The 14,878-nt window shown below is 35.9% G+C and overlaps 3 protein-coding genes across 5 annotated transcripts; 2 read left to right on the top strand and 1 right to left on the bottom strand.

Moving 5' to 3' along the window:
- Window positions 1–457: 457 nt before the first annotated feature.
- LOC149654460 (uncharacterized) lies at window positions 458–12,243 on the top strand. Of its 2 annotated transcripts, XR_016370603.1 has the most exons (9): window positions 458–1,164; window positions 1,229–1,300; window positions 1,378–1,470; window positions 1,568–1,732; window positions 6,771–7,061; window positions 7,139–7,360; window positions 7,464–7,589; window positions 7,722–9,898; window positions 9,959–12,243. XR_016370603.1 is itself a non-coding variant. In XM_089845993.1 (8 exons), the coding sequence occupies exons 1-8, from the start codon at window positions 1,057–1,059 to the stop codon at window positions 8,655–8,657; spliced, it is 2,013 nt and encodes a 670-aa protein (XP_089702119.1). In that variant the 5' UTR covers window positions 458–1,056; the 3' UTR covers window positions 8,658–12,243. The 2 variants fall into 2 exon arrangements, 1 of the variants encoding a protein (XP_089702119.1); XM_089845993.1 differs by having other exon boundaries at window positions 7,722–12,243.
- Window positions 12,187–13,778, bottom strand: Nelf-E (negative elongation factor E). Its single transcript, XM_089846003.1, has 6 exons — window positions 13,590–13,778; window positions 13,210–13,279; window positions 12,922–13,142; window positions 12,642–12,868; window positions 12,416–12,561; window positions 12,187–12,330 (listed from the first exon to the last, which is right to left on the bottom strand). The coding sequence occupies exons 1-6, from the start codon at window positions 13,668–13,670 to the stop codon at window positions 12,266–12,268; spliced, it is 810 nt and encodes a 269-aa protein (XP_089702129.1). The 5' UTR covers window positions 13,671–13,778; the 3' UTR covers window positions 12,187–12,265.
- Window positions 13,275–14,837, top strand: PIG-C (phosphatidylinositol glycan anchor biosynthesis class C). 2 transcript variants are annotated; one of them, XM_089846002.1, is made up of 3 exons: window positions 13,275–13,500; window positions 13,854–14,299; window positions 14,395–14,837. In XM_089846002.1, the coding sequence occupies exons 1-3, from the start codon at window positions 13,485–13,487 to the stop codon at window positions 14,788–14,790; spliced, it is 858 nt and encodes a 285-aa protein (XP_089702128.1). In that variant the 5' UTR covers window positions 13,275–13,484; the 3' UTR covers window positions 14,791–14,837. The 2 variants fall into 2 exon arrangements, with proteins under 2 accessions (XP_089702128.1, XP_089702127.1); XM_089846001.1 differs by having other exon boundaries at window positions 13,854–14,335.
- The last annotated feature ends 41 nt before the right edge of the window (window positions 14,838–14,878 follow it).

The following is a 14,878-nucleotide window of genomic DNA, read 5'->3' as shown; positions in this document are numbered from 1 at the left end:
TTTTATTGCTCCATGGGAGCGCTCCGCGAGGACCCAAAGGAAAACGCTATTACCAGTCTGGGAAATAGCACACTTCCTCTGGTCCAAAACCAGTTTATTAATTGCCTGGACTAGTTTTTTAATTCAAGAAGTGGGGGTTACTGGTCCTCGGGACCAGTTTATTAATTGCAAATCTATAGGAGAACAAAGGCTGGGACCACTCCGGAGACCACTTTATTTATTCGGACACTAAGGGGTCACTGGTCCCACGGACTAGTTTAAAAAATATCCTTATTTCCCAGACTGGCTATTACTTCACTATCGGGCATCGCCTGCTAGCTTTTTTTTTTTTCACCTTGAAGTAATATTATAGGAGTCAAAGCTTTATACTTGAAGAATACATACAGTATCTTTAACTATCACTCCAGTTAAGTTACTCCACTTCCGGAGTGAGACTGAATGAACACGTGACTGGAGGATAAGTTTTGATTGACTGGAGTGGTTTTAATATTAGAAGTGCTATATTGAAACTTTGCCTACTATGATACTACTCCATGGTAAAAGATTGCTAGCAGCCAATAGAAAACTGCGTAAAACAAGGAGGCAAAATACTTCTCACTGATCTCACTACATCCTCCTTGTTAAGAAAAGAAAAGCTACTAGCTAGCTTAGGCTTAGGTCCCCGGGCAAATCGCCCGCCCTAACCTAAAGGCCAGTTTTTGCATAATTTTCCAATTAAAGACGCTTCGAAATAGACGGCAATTGGGACTATTTTCACTTCCAAAAATTGCAATACAATTGATGGTATCATTACAACCTTAGAAATTTGTCCCTTGGTCTCTGTAATTAGGCTTAGTCGAGTTACCTGTTTTCCCCCTTAAGATATGGGCGGTAGATCTAAAAATAATAAACGCCCTGTACTCGGACGCTAAAATATTTTAATTGACTCTTTAAAATGACGTAAAAATGGCAAATTTAAGTAAATACTCATCGTCTGGGACGCTGTACGTGAAACAATGAAGGAGAGGATATCATTGAAGGAAAGAAAATAGTAATTACCAGTGCCTTCAATGAATTATGCCGTCAAAAAAGCAGTATAACTTGGTCAATGATGACGCCTACGATAGTCGAATACCCTTACATAGCGAGGAAGCCTTTCAACATGGAATTAACTTTCACGCAAAGGTAAAACTCTTAATTTATACCATCAATTAACAAAGTTTATTAATTACTAAATACTTTAATACAGTATATTGGAACATTGGATGTGCCTAGACCAAGCAGTAGGGTTGAGATTGTTGCTGCTATGCGAAGAATCAGGGTAATTATCTAAACTAATTGTACTTTTATTCTTTATTATGGTAAAATTTAAAACATTTTTGTCTCTATTTTTACTAGTATGAATTCAAGGCCAAATCCATAAAGAAAAAGAAGGTTACCATCACAATCTCCGTTGAAGGTGTCAAAGTTATTCTCAGGAAAAAGAAAAAGGTAACCAAAATAATTTAATGAATATCAATTTAAAATATTCTATTAATTAATGAGAATTTGGAATTTAATTTAATTGTTTTAATTATTATTTTGACAGAAAAACCAGTGGCAATACGATGATAAGTTTTTAATAATGACCCATCCAATCTATAGGATTTTTTACGTTTCACATGACTCTCAGGATTTAAAAATCTTCAGTTACATTGCCAGAGATGGGGGAAGCAATGTTTTTAAGTGCAATGTCTTCAAGTCCAGCAAAAAGGTAAAGAAATAATTTTATTTTTTATTTTTGATCAACTGTCGAAGCTAAAATATATTAAAACCCCGGGGAAACCATGCCATTATGAAGGGAGTTTTAAGGCTTCTATTAAAATTAAAAGAGTAGGGCAGCCCATTTTACCTAACACACTCAATAATCTCTCAAAAGTCTCAATTACTTCAAATTATAAGGCTTCTAAAATGAGTGGCTTCCTGTTTAAGCCATTTTCCCAGGGGTAGTTTCATATGCAAATTTACTAGATGTCACGTGATAAATTTTTATGGGAACAGGGCTGGAAATAAGCAAAATTTCTATTGGACATCAGACCCCCCCCCCCCCCGTTTTTGACTGAAATATTTATAGGACATTGTCCACTGGTGTCAAAAATAGTGGGGCATCTTTATAGTTAAGCTATTAAAACTTCGGAAAAGGTTATTAGTCAAAATGTCCAGTTACTTTTTAAAAAAATTATGGGAAATGTCCAGTATCCTGTGTACTTATTTCCAGCCCTGTTAATGGGAACTGAGTAGCCAAGGCCCAGTGTTTAGTTCTAATACTGGATAACATTACATTACAATAAAAAACTAATAATAAGTCAAAATAGAATTATATTTGATGCTTAATATTGCTGAAGAACTTAATTAAATTAAAATCAATTTATTTGTTGAGCAATCGATACGTCAATTAAAAAATAAACTGGTACTCAGCTAGTCACCCCTAAATGCCCGCCTCTCCTTGGCCAGCCCTTATAATATGTCCCTTAAAGTAAAATGAAACTATAGAGAAAGATTTTGAGATTTATCTTGGAAAATATAGCGTAACGACGAAGATAAGAGCCCATCTCGGTGCTAAAAACGATCCTTCATTCTCGTAAAATGCGTAAATGCTTAGGAATTTCAGTACCGTCGGCGTCTTTAGCTTTTCAAATAGTGCGACATAAGTAAATAATAAACCATACCCAAAGACTACTCTTTTTCCATTCCGGGCTTTTTAAATGATAGGCAACCATCCATTTTTTGCGTCATAAATTAATTACCTCGTAATTTTAATTCTAATTAATAATAAAGTGATTTTAACAACAAGATGTTTTATTTTATTACACTGTTTTAATTTTATCTATCGCAGTTTTAACTTATTACGAGTTATTATTGGCTTATGATAGTTCGTCATTAAACTAATTATACATTCACACGTTTAATTATAATTATAATTTTAACAACAATTAAGAAGATATTTATTTGATTGCACTGTTCCAATATTAACTATGGTTGTTTTTAACTTATTATGAGTTATTATAGGCTTATGATAGTTCGTCATTAAACTAATTATACATCCACTTATTTAATTATAATATTAACAACAATTAAGAAGGTATTGCATTGTTTCATTTTTAACTATTGTTGTTTTTAACTTATTAGGAGTTATTATTGGCTTATGATAGTTCGTCATTAAACTATTTATACATTCACACGTTTAATTATAATTATAATTATAATTTTAACAATTAAGAAGATATTTGATCGCACTGTTTCAATTTTAACTATCATCACTGTTTTTAACTTATTAGGAGTTATTATTGGCTTACGATATCTCTTAAAGTGGATTCCGCAGCTGAAAGTATTTCTTATATATATGTATATATATTTTCAGTTGCTATCACTACCGTTAATGTTTGTCATTTGTCAAAAGACATCTCCCTTAGATAATTTCCCAAAATAAGAAAGTTCCATTGTCTTTTTCTCGAGTCTAAAAATAGTTTTTTTGCAAACCTGGGAACTTAGACGATGGCAATTTCGGCCCCAACCTCTTAAGCGCGATAAATTTTGCTTTCTTCTTTTTTTTTCTTCAAAGGAAAAGTTTAATTACGTCTTAGAAAGCTATTTTAAATTTTAACGGGGTTGCCATAGGTCAGGGTAATTTTTGAATAATAAGTAAATTTGAAAATGGGTTGGTTTCATCATCATGCAAGTCCGGGAAAAATCAGGGCTTGGGAAAAATGAGCTTGGAAAAAAAAGAGAAGAAAAACAAAATGGGAAATTTGAGTCTGAAACTTTTGTGACACAAATTGCTTGCTTTGAAATTTGGCCGAGGGGTTAATCACTATATTTACTTTCTGTACTTTTGAATGCACAAAAGTTGGTTTGAAATTTGGTCGAGGGGCCAATCACTATATGTACTCGCTGTAGTAAGGTGTTAGTTTGAAATTTGGTCAAGGGGCTTATCACTATGTTTGAAATTTGGTCGAGGGGCCTATCACTATATGTACTCGCTGTAATTTTGACTGTACTAAGGTTGGTTTGAAATTTGGTCGAGGGGTTAATCACTATATGTACTCGCTGTACTTTTGACTGTACTAAGGTTGGGTTTGAAATTTGGTCGAGGGGCTAATCACTATATGTACTCGCTGTAGTAGGGTGTTAGTTTGAAATTTGGTCAAGGGGCTTATCACTATGTTTGAAATTTGGTCGAGGGGCCTATCACTATATGTACTCGCTGTAATTTAGACTGTACTAAGGTTGGTTTGAAATTTGGTCGAGGGGTTAATCACTATATGTACTCGCTGTACTTTTGACTGTACTAAGGTTGGGTTTGAAATTTGGTCGAGGGGCTAATCACTATATGTACTCGGTGTAGTAGGGTGTTTGTTTGAAATTTTATCAAGGGGCTAATCACTATATGTACTCGCTGTAGTAAGGTGTTTGTTTGAAATTTGGTCAAGGGGCTGATCACTATATGTACACGCTGTACTAAGGTTGGTTTGAAATTTGGTGGAGAGGCTTATCACTATAGATACTCGCTGTACTTTTCACTGTACTATAGTGATTAGTACCCTAGTCGTTAAGAAAGTAAGAAACCACTTATGACAGCGCTAGATTCGTAATAGGTGTACGGAGAATTGAATTAAGTGAATAGCCCCTTAGATTATCCTTTTTGTACTTTTTTTTGTTGTTGGCTCCGGGGATTAAAAAATGCGGCTATGATAGAGATCAACGATGCACTGAGACGCTAGAGAATCATGGAAAGTTAGGAGGGTTGGTTGTCCTATGAAAACAAAAGGAACTAGAGGATGAACACTCACTAGGGAACGCTTGATTATCTCCAGTCCTGATTGATGGAAACCTAAATATTAAAAGGGAACCGACCCTAAGCTTTTATCTATATCACAACCTACAGCAATTCCCCTAGAAAGGGTTGTCGTGTCTATTTTATATTAAATCAAGTTATGACCTACCAAACTTGAAGGGGGTCAATACGTGAAACGAAAACCTAACCTTTGAACGCTGTATATTATCCTCATTCATGAGAGAAGTGCAATTTATTCCCGTTATAAACTTCCAACCCTGTTTGTTTGTACAAGAGACAAGAAGGTTTTTTTTATTTTTGGGGAGGTATGCTAAAATTTGAAAGATCTTCTAAAGATTAGCTGTGTTGAAGAAGTTGTACTTGCATCTTGAGTACTGAACGTTTTTTCTTCTAAACCCACGCTCTGATTGATTTATACCCAAGTACTTGGTACCTAAAGAGATAGAGGACAATTTTAACTAATACACCATTGAAGCGTTTCCTCTTAGCTTTTTAAAATATGGTTGTTTTTGCCTCCTAAAGTCTGGCCATGGTTGAGACGCCGCGTTATTGTGTAGAGGACAATTTAATTAATCCGTTATGTCATGTAGGGATTTCCCTGGGACTATTCTTATAGTTGAGTTATGACGTTGGGTTCAAGAAGAGTCTTTAGTTGAATCAAGTCTGCATGGGTACGGGGTTAAGCTTTTTATTAAACGTTTGTCCAACTTGTTCATGCGAGGTTGAAGTAAAGAAATAAAGGCCAATCAAGAACTAAAGTTCTATTTTTAAAGCCATCCCCGCTTGTATGGTGTCTTTCTATTCATAGACACGAGCTCCGCGAACTGTCTCCACTAAGACTCCCAGTACAATTTCCTTCCGTCTTCTTCTTAAAGAGAAGAAACGGTTTGTTCTCTTAGAACATCCATCCATACGCGCCACCAGACTATGATTGTGTTGTACCCGATCCGCGCTTCAATTATTGAAGAAACGCAAAGTTCCTCGTAATTCTAACTGGCCCGGAACGAAAATTACCAAATTTACGCTGTTTAACGAGTTATTATAACGAATTTTAACTCCCATTATTGTTATTTTAACCGCGTTTGCGTTTGGCCACGCGTCGAAGACCGAATAAGTTATAAATTTAACCCAAGAGATATTATGTTGTTCGAGGAAGATGCCAGTGGTATTTGACTCGTACGACGTTGTTATGCTTTTACCGTCGTCTTGTTGTAATTCGGTTCATATTTATTGCGGAAGTGTACGGATAATTACTTTCTGGATTATTAACATTCCAAATATGCGTCGACAATTAAGTCTAGGTGTTGGTGGTGGTGCTAAGGATGGTGAAGGTGGTGGTGGTGCTGTGAAAAAGAGACTTTCGTTCAAAGAACCTCCCGTGCAGGAAGGGAAATCTAAGGCTAGTACCAATGTTGAACTAGCGTCGAAAGAACTAATTGAACACCCAATTGTAGAATCTAACGAAGAGGGGTCCAGTCTGGCCATGGTTTATCCTGTTGTTGATGGTGGTGGTGGTGGTGCGATTAAGAAATTAGTTGACAGGAAAACCCATAGGGAGGTCACTTTTAATTTAGAAAAGAGAAACGATAGCATATCCCCTTCTACTTCCTCCTCCGCTACCTCTTCCAGTTGTTGTAGTCTCGATGATCTAGAATTGGAGGTAATTGATTGATGTCTCCCTAATTGTCTCAAGTTGGTGGTTACAGTAGAATGAATATCGCTTGCGCCCCTTGACGTTTTTAAGGCGACTTATTGCAATCTGTTCTTTAATCAAACGGCTTCAGGGTTGCAGCGGGTAGTTTCATAATAAGTCCAAATTTATAAGCAAGCCCAATAAGGTCAGCAACCCTGGGCTAGTTTTGGCAAGGCAATCATTTCGATTAGACGATGAAGCGTTAGCCGTTTTCTGTCTTGGTCTTAGGTTAAACCTTGGGTACTTGTTTCTTTGGTCCTATAGAGTCAAGCCATGAGAATCGTCAGGACAGTAGGTCAGGCGTTCGAAGTTTGCCATAAATTAAGTTTAACTCAAGCGGCCAGTAGTTCGGGAACACCGTTACCAAGTAGTCAAGGTGACGATGAATCCAGTCCCAATGAAAAACTCCACGATCTTAGTTCGGAAATTACTCAAAAAGGACACGTGAGAAGTTCCAGCGTCATCGAGAAAGATAATACATCCGGAAATCTGACGGATTCCAATCCCATCAAACCCCAAGCCAAATCTTCCTCCGAAAAAACTGTGATTTCAAAAGTTAGTCTCAACATATTTGACGCTGATCGTTTGAATCACGAGGAATTGGTCCCCTAACTTCCTGTTTTCTTCAAAAGGATGGAAGCGAAAAATTTCCATCACCTCACTCTTTATTGACCGAGAGCGATTCAGGAAGTACGTCTTTACCAGAAGGAACGCCTTTAGGCGTTTACCATCAAGTGCAGCTACTTAGGGAACAACTCGAACAGCAAAACCAACAAACGCAGGCGACGCAAGTTCAATTGCAATTGCTGAAAGATCAGTTAGGCGCTGAATCCGCCGCTCGCCAAGAAGCTCAAGTAAGTTCATTAGAAAATTCTTTCCAGTGGGCACATCCTTTATTTCCTATAAGGGTCCTTTAAAGTTAAGACGTCCAGCCACCATTCTTTTATCTCTATATAGACTCAAAATTCTCAATTACTTCAACATAATCGAGAACTTCTGGATCATATTCGCGTTTTGGTCAAACACATACAGGATTTAGAACAAAAAGTCGATTCCAAATCTGAGAAATCCTTGTCATTTGTGGTAAGTCAGAATTACTTAGAACTCAGGGTCGTCGAGATAGAGATGGGGAGGTCGGTTTAGAAGGGGGTGGTACTTAAGACCATGCCATTGTTGCCTAAAAACTTACCATTAAACAATATGGTATATCTTCAGACTAGTGGAAATTCAACATACTCAACCGGTCAACTTTATGGTAATCCTGGTCACCAAGATTATGGGACGCAGGACATCCCCGTTTCTTCAAGTTCTTCCCATCCGTCATCCTCGGTTCTTGGGCGATCCAATAGTGCCAATTACCCTAGTTCTTCAACGGACGCTATTCTAAAACGTAGCGGTATTGTACGTTCCCCCAGTTCCGCCAGTAGTAGCCGCGTACCTAGCTCTATTTCACAACACCAGGACCAATCGAATAGTAGCAGTATATCGCAGCTACTTGGTGGTTTATCACTGCCAAGTAGTCCGACGCTCCAACCGTACTCGGGATCCAGTAATCAAGGCGTAAGTGCTACATCTAGCGGCGCTTCTCAGTCCAACTTTGAAAGTATCTTCCAAGGAATTATGGGCAATCGTTCGACGGGTGAAAGCGCGAATGTTCATGGTTCTTTTTACAGCGGTTTAAAACCCCCTGATTCTCCCAGTAGCTCAAAAGCCGCCTCCTCTAGCCTCTTTAGCGGTACCTTACCTAAATTAAACCCACCCCCAAATAAAAAAACCTACAACCCTAAACCCCCTTTGGAACAGTTATCCCTCTTCGGTGGTAGCGCTTCTTCGAATAAGTCATCGACAGACTCTGATAATCTTAGCAAGTTGACCTCCAACGACATTTTAACGTGGTCACCCCAGATTCCATCTTCCTCTTTACCAAGGCAATACCCCGGTGGTCGAATCTCTTCACCTAAAACTGCAGGTAATACGTCCGCGTCTAGTGACCAAGAAAGTTCAGTATCGCGTGTGTTAAGGGATTTAAGTAAGATCAGCTTACAAACAACGTCGGAAAATAATAATAACAAAAATGACTCGAAAATTAGCGATAATCCCGGATCAACGGGTAATTCTAACGCTAACTTTTCACGATTTTATAGAAGCTGACATGATTATTCTTCGTATACTTCAATATTACTTCTTACTCGATCGTAATTAATTAATTAAGATTTTAATGGTAAACCAAAGTAACCTCTTTCATTTTCTTTCTTTTTTTTTTTAACGAGTTTTTGTCCAACTCCCCCGATTTTATTTTATTTAAAAAAACAAACCCACATATCATACATAACAAGAATCATTTTCTTTTTTACTTGACAACGTATTTTATCGTTGTAGTTAGTGTTGTTAGGAGGGAAAGCACTATTTTATAGGAGAATTATACTATCACACGCATAACCACCCTGTAACTCAAAGGGGACGATGCCTGATTTGAGGGAAATCGGTGGACACGTTAACTAACTGTGGAACGACTTGGGGCGGGTGGAACGCTAGAAATGGGGGAGGAATACTCGGAAAAATGGCGGGCGGTGTACTCGGATCAGACTTAGAAATAGCACACGTCCACTGGTCCAAAACCAGTTTATTAATTGCTTGGACTAGTTTTTTAATTCAAAAAGTGGGGGTTACTGGTCCTCGGGACCAGTTTATTAATTGCAAATCTATAGGAGAACAAAGGCTGGGACCAGTCCGGAGACCAGTAAATTATTTCAGACACTAGGGGGTCACTGGTCCCAAGGACTAGTTTAAAAATTATCCTTATTTCTAAGTCTGACTCGGACTAATCAGTAAGACCGCCCGCCATTTTTCCGAGTATTCCTCCCTCCCCTTCTGACGTGCCACCGGACCTGAGCAGTTCCACAGTTATCGGGTCGATTTCTCTCAGATTACCCATCATCCTTGGTAACGCGTTAATTTGTTATTTCATTTTTTTAACCCTGTATTTATAATATAATTACACAGTCAATATTTATTAGTTATTTAGAAGTTATAGAAACCAAACACGTCGCAGCTTGAGTTTTTTTTAGACACTTAATTATTAATTAAAGACTGAAGTTTAGTTTTTAAATGTTATCATTAGTTTTTAATCCTATTTGACACCCCCCCCCCGTTTTCGTGAAGAAAGTTATTCTGTGATTTTTAATTATTTTTTAATTAGTGAAATATATTAATTAATTTTTTCCGTCCGTTTACATTGTAAGAATCACCACGTTATGTTTTAGTTTAGAGTTAGTATGAAAAAACGTTTGCGCGCGAAAATTGACAAATGTCAAAAATCATCGTGGAGTCTCAAAGTTGGTCACAAATATTGAATATAGGGTATCGAAATTGATCATAGATTCTCAAATTAGGTCAAAAGAGATCGTATATTCTCAAATTAGGTCAAAAGAGATCGTATATTCTCAAATTAGGTCAAAAGAGATCGTATATTCTCAAAATTGGTCAAAAGTGATCGTTGATTCTCAAAATTGGTCAAAAGTGATCGTTGATTCTCAAAATTTATCGTAGATTCTCAAAATTGGTCAAAAGTGATCGTTGATTCTCAAAATTTATCGTAGATTCTCAGAATTTGTCAAAAGTGATCGTAAATTCTCAAAATTGGTCACAATTGATCGTTGATTCTCAAAATTGGTCACAATTGATCGTTGATTCTCAAAGTTGGTCAAAAGTGATCGTCGATTCTCAAAAAATTGGTCAAAATTGATCGTCGATTCTCAAAATTGGTCAAAATTGATCGTCGATTCTCAAAATTGGTCAGAAGTGATCGTAGATTCTCAAAATTGATCGTCGATTCTCAAAATTGGTCAAAATTGATCGTCGATTCTCAAAATTGGTCAAAATTGATCGTCGATTCTCAAAATTGGTCAAAAGTGATTGTAGATTCTCAAAATTGATCGTGAATCCTCAAAATTGGTTAAAATCGATCGTAGATCCTCAAAATTGGTCGAAAAAATGACCAGAAAATATCCTAGAATCTCAAAATTTAATAGGAGAATTCTCAAATCCTTTTAATCTCATGTTTTTTGGTCGAAAGTACTAAACTCCGTGAAAGTGACCAACCAAATTTATTTCATCAATGTATATGTATATCTTCCATTTCCCCGTCAATCAAATATAGACAACGCGAATTGATTTTATTTTGAAACCATTACAAATGAAATAACATAAACAAAAGAAATGAAAAAAAAACGACTGAGCCTTCTATATTGTGATAAAAAAAAATACACAAGAAAACAAAAAAATTTCTGTGCCTTTCGAAACGTTAAACAAAAGAAAAGAAAACAATCCCAAATTTAAAAGAATTGTATTTAAAATTCTACGAATTTGTACCTACGAGGCGTTCAAAACTAGGAGATATAATATTTTTCAGTCGAGGCGGTACAACATTCCTGATATAATTTTAAACTAACTAACTAATTAACCTCTTTAACGACGGTTTTATCGATAAGGAAACAAAAAAATCTTTAATTATTTTCCATTATTAATTAATTTTAAACAAATTTAATCGCTTTTTTGGGCCTATTTGGAATTTTGGAATGTTCCTTTGTTCGTTTCGTAGAATCTGTTTTTTTATATATTATCAGATTGGTCGCTATTTTTAATCTACAAAGTAATTCTTTTTAATTATATTTATTTTTATGGGTGGTCACGTGGTATTTAGGTTCATTTATTATATTCGGAATTTAAGCTAATAGGCCTACAGTTAAATATTTTAAAACAATCAAATATTCGCGAGGGATGGGTTAAAAAAAACAATGTTAACTTCACACACTGGTACTTCAGTTCAGTTCAGTTTTTTTTTAGTCTGAAAGATCTTGGAATATTTCCAATAATAACTAACGAACGGTAAGGGAACCGGGAACGGTCTTAAGTTAACGTGCTAAGCCTTTGCGAACTTTAAAGTTGGCTTCCTTTGATGGATTACGATCATTCTCTAAAAAGAAAAGCCTGAAAAAGAAAGAATATCGCTAGATTTTTTAGAGATATTCTGAAATAATTAAAGTTTAAATTAAGTCAAAGGCTTAGCGTTTAAGTTCTGCCAAAACAAACCAACCAACCAAACTAGTATTAAATAATTCTCAGGAGCCAAACAAATTAAAAATATAGCCCTAAAATTAGCGTCAGAAAAATTAACATTTTTGTTTTTATTTCGTTTAAAAAAATGTTAAACTATCGACCAGTGAATACAAAAATAATATGGGTTTTATATATATATCATTATACGCATTCATAAATTAATCAACGTACAGAGAAATATATCATTATCATGAAGATGATATTTGATTTAGTATAGATCAAATTAGGCTTAGGTAAAAGATGGGCGCCGCCATCTTGGAAATCGAAATCAACCGCGGTCCGTGTCGGCTGCTAATGCTAAGCCTAATTTCGCCTAAAACGCGTCGTCAAGGGAGATCTACGCTTTTTAAATAACATACCACACAAAAACTATGTAAAAACCATCACTAATTAATTCATAATATATATTTGCGATTTAATTTTTGTGCCAAGACCCCCAAAAACCCAAACCCAAATTTTAAATACTCCCAATTGAAAAGAAAAAAAAAAGTAACGCAGGGTTGTTTAAAAAAAAAAGTTTCAAAATTGTTTAAATGGTGAAAAATAACTCAGAAGATAAATGTTTTAGTTAAAAATGATTTTTAATAATAAAACATGATAAACTCAATTAATTAAAGTATGTACAATGTTTTAAAAAAAGTTTAAAAGACATCGTCATCATAAATGACCAAGGTCCGTTTTTCTTTGTGACCATCTTTTTTGTTAGCTGGAATAAGAAATGAGTGAATACCGTTAATTTTTAATGCATTTATTAATTTTATTTATTTATTTCGGAAAAACTTATTCAGTACCATTATTATTCCAATTTGGAGAAGCAATCGAAGGTTGATTTCTGGCCAAAGAAACGTTAACTTGAATCCCCGATAGAAGACACCCATTAATCTCTGCAATTGCTTTATCAGCACACTCCATACTTTCAAAAGTAACAAACCCGCAACTATAATTAAATTTAATTTAATTAAGACTTAACTAAAAGCTCTTAAAGGGAACTTTGAGAAAAAATTAAGGAATACTAGCTTTTTCTTCATTTCCATTGTAATATTTAGTATCTTTCCAATAGGACCGAAAGCATTCTTTAAAATTTCTTCCGTAACACCTCGCCCATGAACATAAACTGTATTTCCTTGTCGAGGTTTTTCTCGTTTTGGGGGTGGGCCTTCTCTTTCACCTTCGTCAAATTGTTTACTGCTGATAAAACTATCATAAAGGTGTTTAGCAGTTGTTCTATTGCTGGCACTGGAAGTCTATAATCACAATTATTAATTAATTGTTAAGATTTAAATTGGATTTCTTTTACATTAGGGGCTGGTTCTGTATATTCTGGTTCAGGATGACTGGCAGTGAAAGGATGGTATCCAGTTAAGACTGGTTTATCTGGACCACTACGTCGTCTTTCTAATGAAGCTTGTGGTCTTTTAAAACCCTGTCTTTCTTTATTTTCTACTTTTATAGCGTGGATTGCTCCTGATTTTAAAAGTTTCTTAGCTACTTCTTTAGCATCTTGTTTTGCCTCGGAACCTGAGTGGGAGCGGGGGGGGGGGGGCTTAGTCTAATGTAGTTTAATTAAAATTATTAAGTAATTTACTTGATTTTAATGGGTTTGGTAATGGTGGAGGCTCGGGTTTAGGTGCCTTTAATTGCTGCAATGCTTTTTTCTAGAGTATAATTTAAAATAAATTAACTATGGTTAATTTTATTAAGTTGAAACGGGGGGGGGAATGAACCGGTACCCCTGACACCCCCTCGCCTCCCCTGCAGCAGCCAGTAAGAGAGAATCGTCGTTGAAAGTTACTTAATTAACGTTTAGTTTAAAAATAATTTAATTAACACATATATAAACCGTTTAATTCCCCAATTAAAATGATAACTCGATCCAGTAAGTAATAAATAAATAAAACCTTTGGGGAAATTTCCACTATGACCAAGGCTTAAGAATTAAAGCGAATAAAATTGGTTTTCCTTTACCTTCCTTTTAAGTTTTTGATATTTCTTTTGAAGAGCTTCCTCTTCCTCCGTATATTGTTGTGGAAAATGCACATAAACCATAATTAAGTGTTTAAATAATGCAATTACATTCAAAAATGTCTTTTATAACAAAGAATTGGTAACCCTAACCGGATGCAACCTATACAAAAGATAGTCGCTTTTGATTGGTTGCTTAATCTACCTTGGGTTAGTGGCGCGATAATTTGAATGTCCGAAACTCATGTCGGTGTAATTTTTTGACAGAAACTCGGGCGAAAATGCCGAAAAAACCTTGGCAAAAGATTTTATACGATCGTCAGGGTGTGCCTGATAATTATGTCGATGAAACATTCCTCTCAAATTTACAAAAAGATTTAAAAGGACATAAAATTCCATTATGGGAAGCCATTGTAGCTTGTGGACGTTTATCCCATGAAATAAGTTGTAGTTGCTTCTTCATCTTAGCTTTTATTTATTTACAAGATGAAAACGATGGTGATGACCTAAAGAAACTCTTTACAATGGCCATTTTCATATTAGTTTTAGCAGTCAGTGGTGTTTTGTTTATATCCTTTGTTGTCAGTCAAGATAAGTCAAAAGTTTGGATTAGAGCTAGGGATATCGCTGTTTATTTACTATTCGGTTATGGATTTTCACCTTTACTGAAGAATCTAACAGAAACTATAAGCACAGATACAATTTACGCTATGGTAACTTTAATGATGCTAGCTCATCTAGCCTTTCAGGTAAATAATTCGCAAGTAATCATGAAAAGTAATGGTTTTCTAATTGCATGCGTTTGTAGGACTATGGAGCATCGGCCGCCATTGTTTCTAGCACTCTCTCTCTAAACGCCGCCTTGTTCGCGGCAGTATGTCTCGCCTCCCGTCTTCCCACTATTCCAAAGGCCTTTGCGTTTTTGACCTTAGCCGCTGAACTATTCGCGGTGAATCCAGTGTACCATCGTTGGGCCTTAACTTTAAGTGTTAAGTGGCAAATTGTGTCCGTGTTGACCACAGTTCTTCCCGCCCTTTTTCTAACTATGACGGTTTCAATGTTTTTCACCTTTTATTTCTTCCTAACTATATTCTTTTTAAACGGGGTATGTCCCGCGTTATTCGTGCATTGGCAAAGTTACAAAGAAAACATTAGGGGCCCTTGGGATGAAGCCAAACCATTGTTAAGAGAGAAATCATTATGAAAAAAACAAATAAAAGTTGTCGTTTAGACAAAGACATATTATTCTGATGTTCAGCTTCTATCCAATTTGCTTATTTCCAGTACTGATT

The sequence above is a fragment of the Phalangium opilio genome, unplaced genomic scaffold (genome assembly GCF_054372755.1).
Source record: "Phalangium opilio isolate 3A_F unplaced genomic scaffold, DU_Popi_V2 ptg000079l_1, whole genome shotgun sequence".
In the NCBI taxonomy this organism is placed as follows: Eukaryota; Metazoa; Arthropoda; class Arachnida; order Opiliones; family Phalangiidae; genus Phalangium; species Phalangium opilio.
The sequence above is the reverse complement of the archived record's forward strand: the minus strand, read 5'-3'. Positions and strand labels throughout refer to the sequence as shown.

Coding starts and splice junctions, on each gene's coding strand:
- LOC149654460 (XM_089845993.1), top strand. CDS start 1,057: ATGCCGTCAAAAAAGCAGTATAACTTGGTCAATGATGACGCCTACGAT. Junction 1,733..6,770: donor TCTTCAAGTCCAGCAAAAAG/GTAAAGAAATAA, acceptor TTGGTCCTATAG/AGTCAAGCCATGAGAATCGT. Junction 7,590..7,721: donor AGAAATCCTTGTCATTTGTG/GTAAGTCAGAAT, acceptor GTATATCTTCAG/ACTAGTGGAAATTCAACATA.
- PIG-C (XM_089846001.1), top strand. Junction 14,336..14,394: donor TAGCTCATCTAGCCTTTCAG/GTAAATAATTCG, acceptor ATGCGTTTGTAG/GACTATGGAGCATCGGCCGC.
- Nelf-E (XM_089846003.1), bottom strand. CDS start 13,670: ATGGTTTATGTGCATTTTCCACAACAATATACGGAGGAAGAGGAAGCT. Junction 13,143..13,209: donor ACCAAACCCATTAAAATCAA/GTAAATTACTTA, acceptor GCTCCCACTCAG/GTTCCGAGGCAAAACAAGAT. Junction 12,331..12,415: donor TCCAAATTGGAATAATAATG/GTACTGAATAAG, acceptor TTCTTATTCCAG/CTAACAAAAAAGATGGTCAC.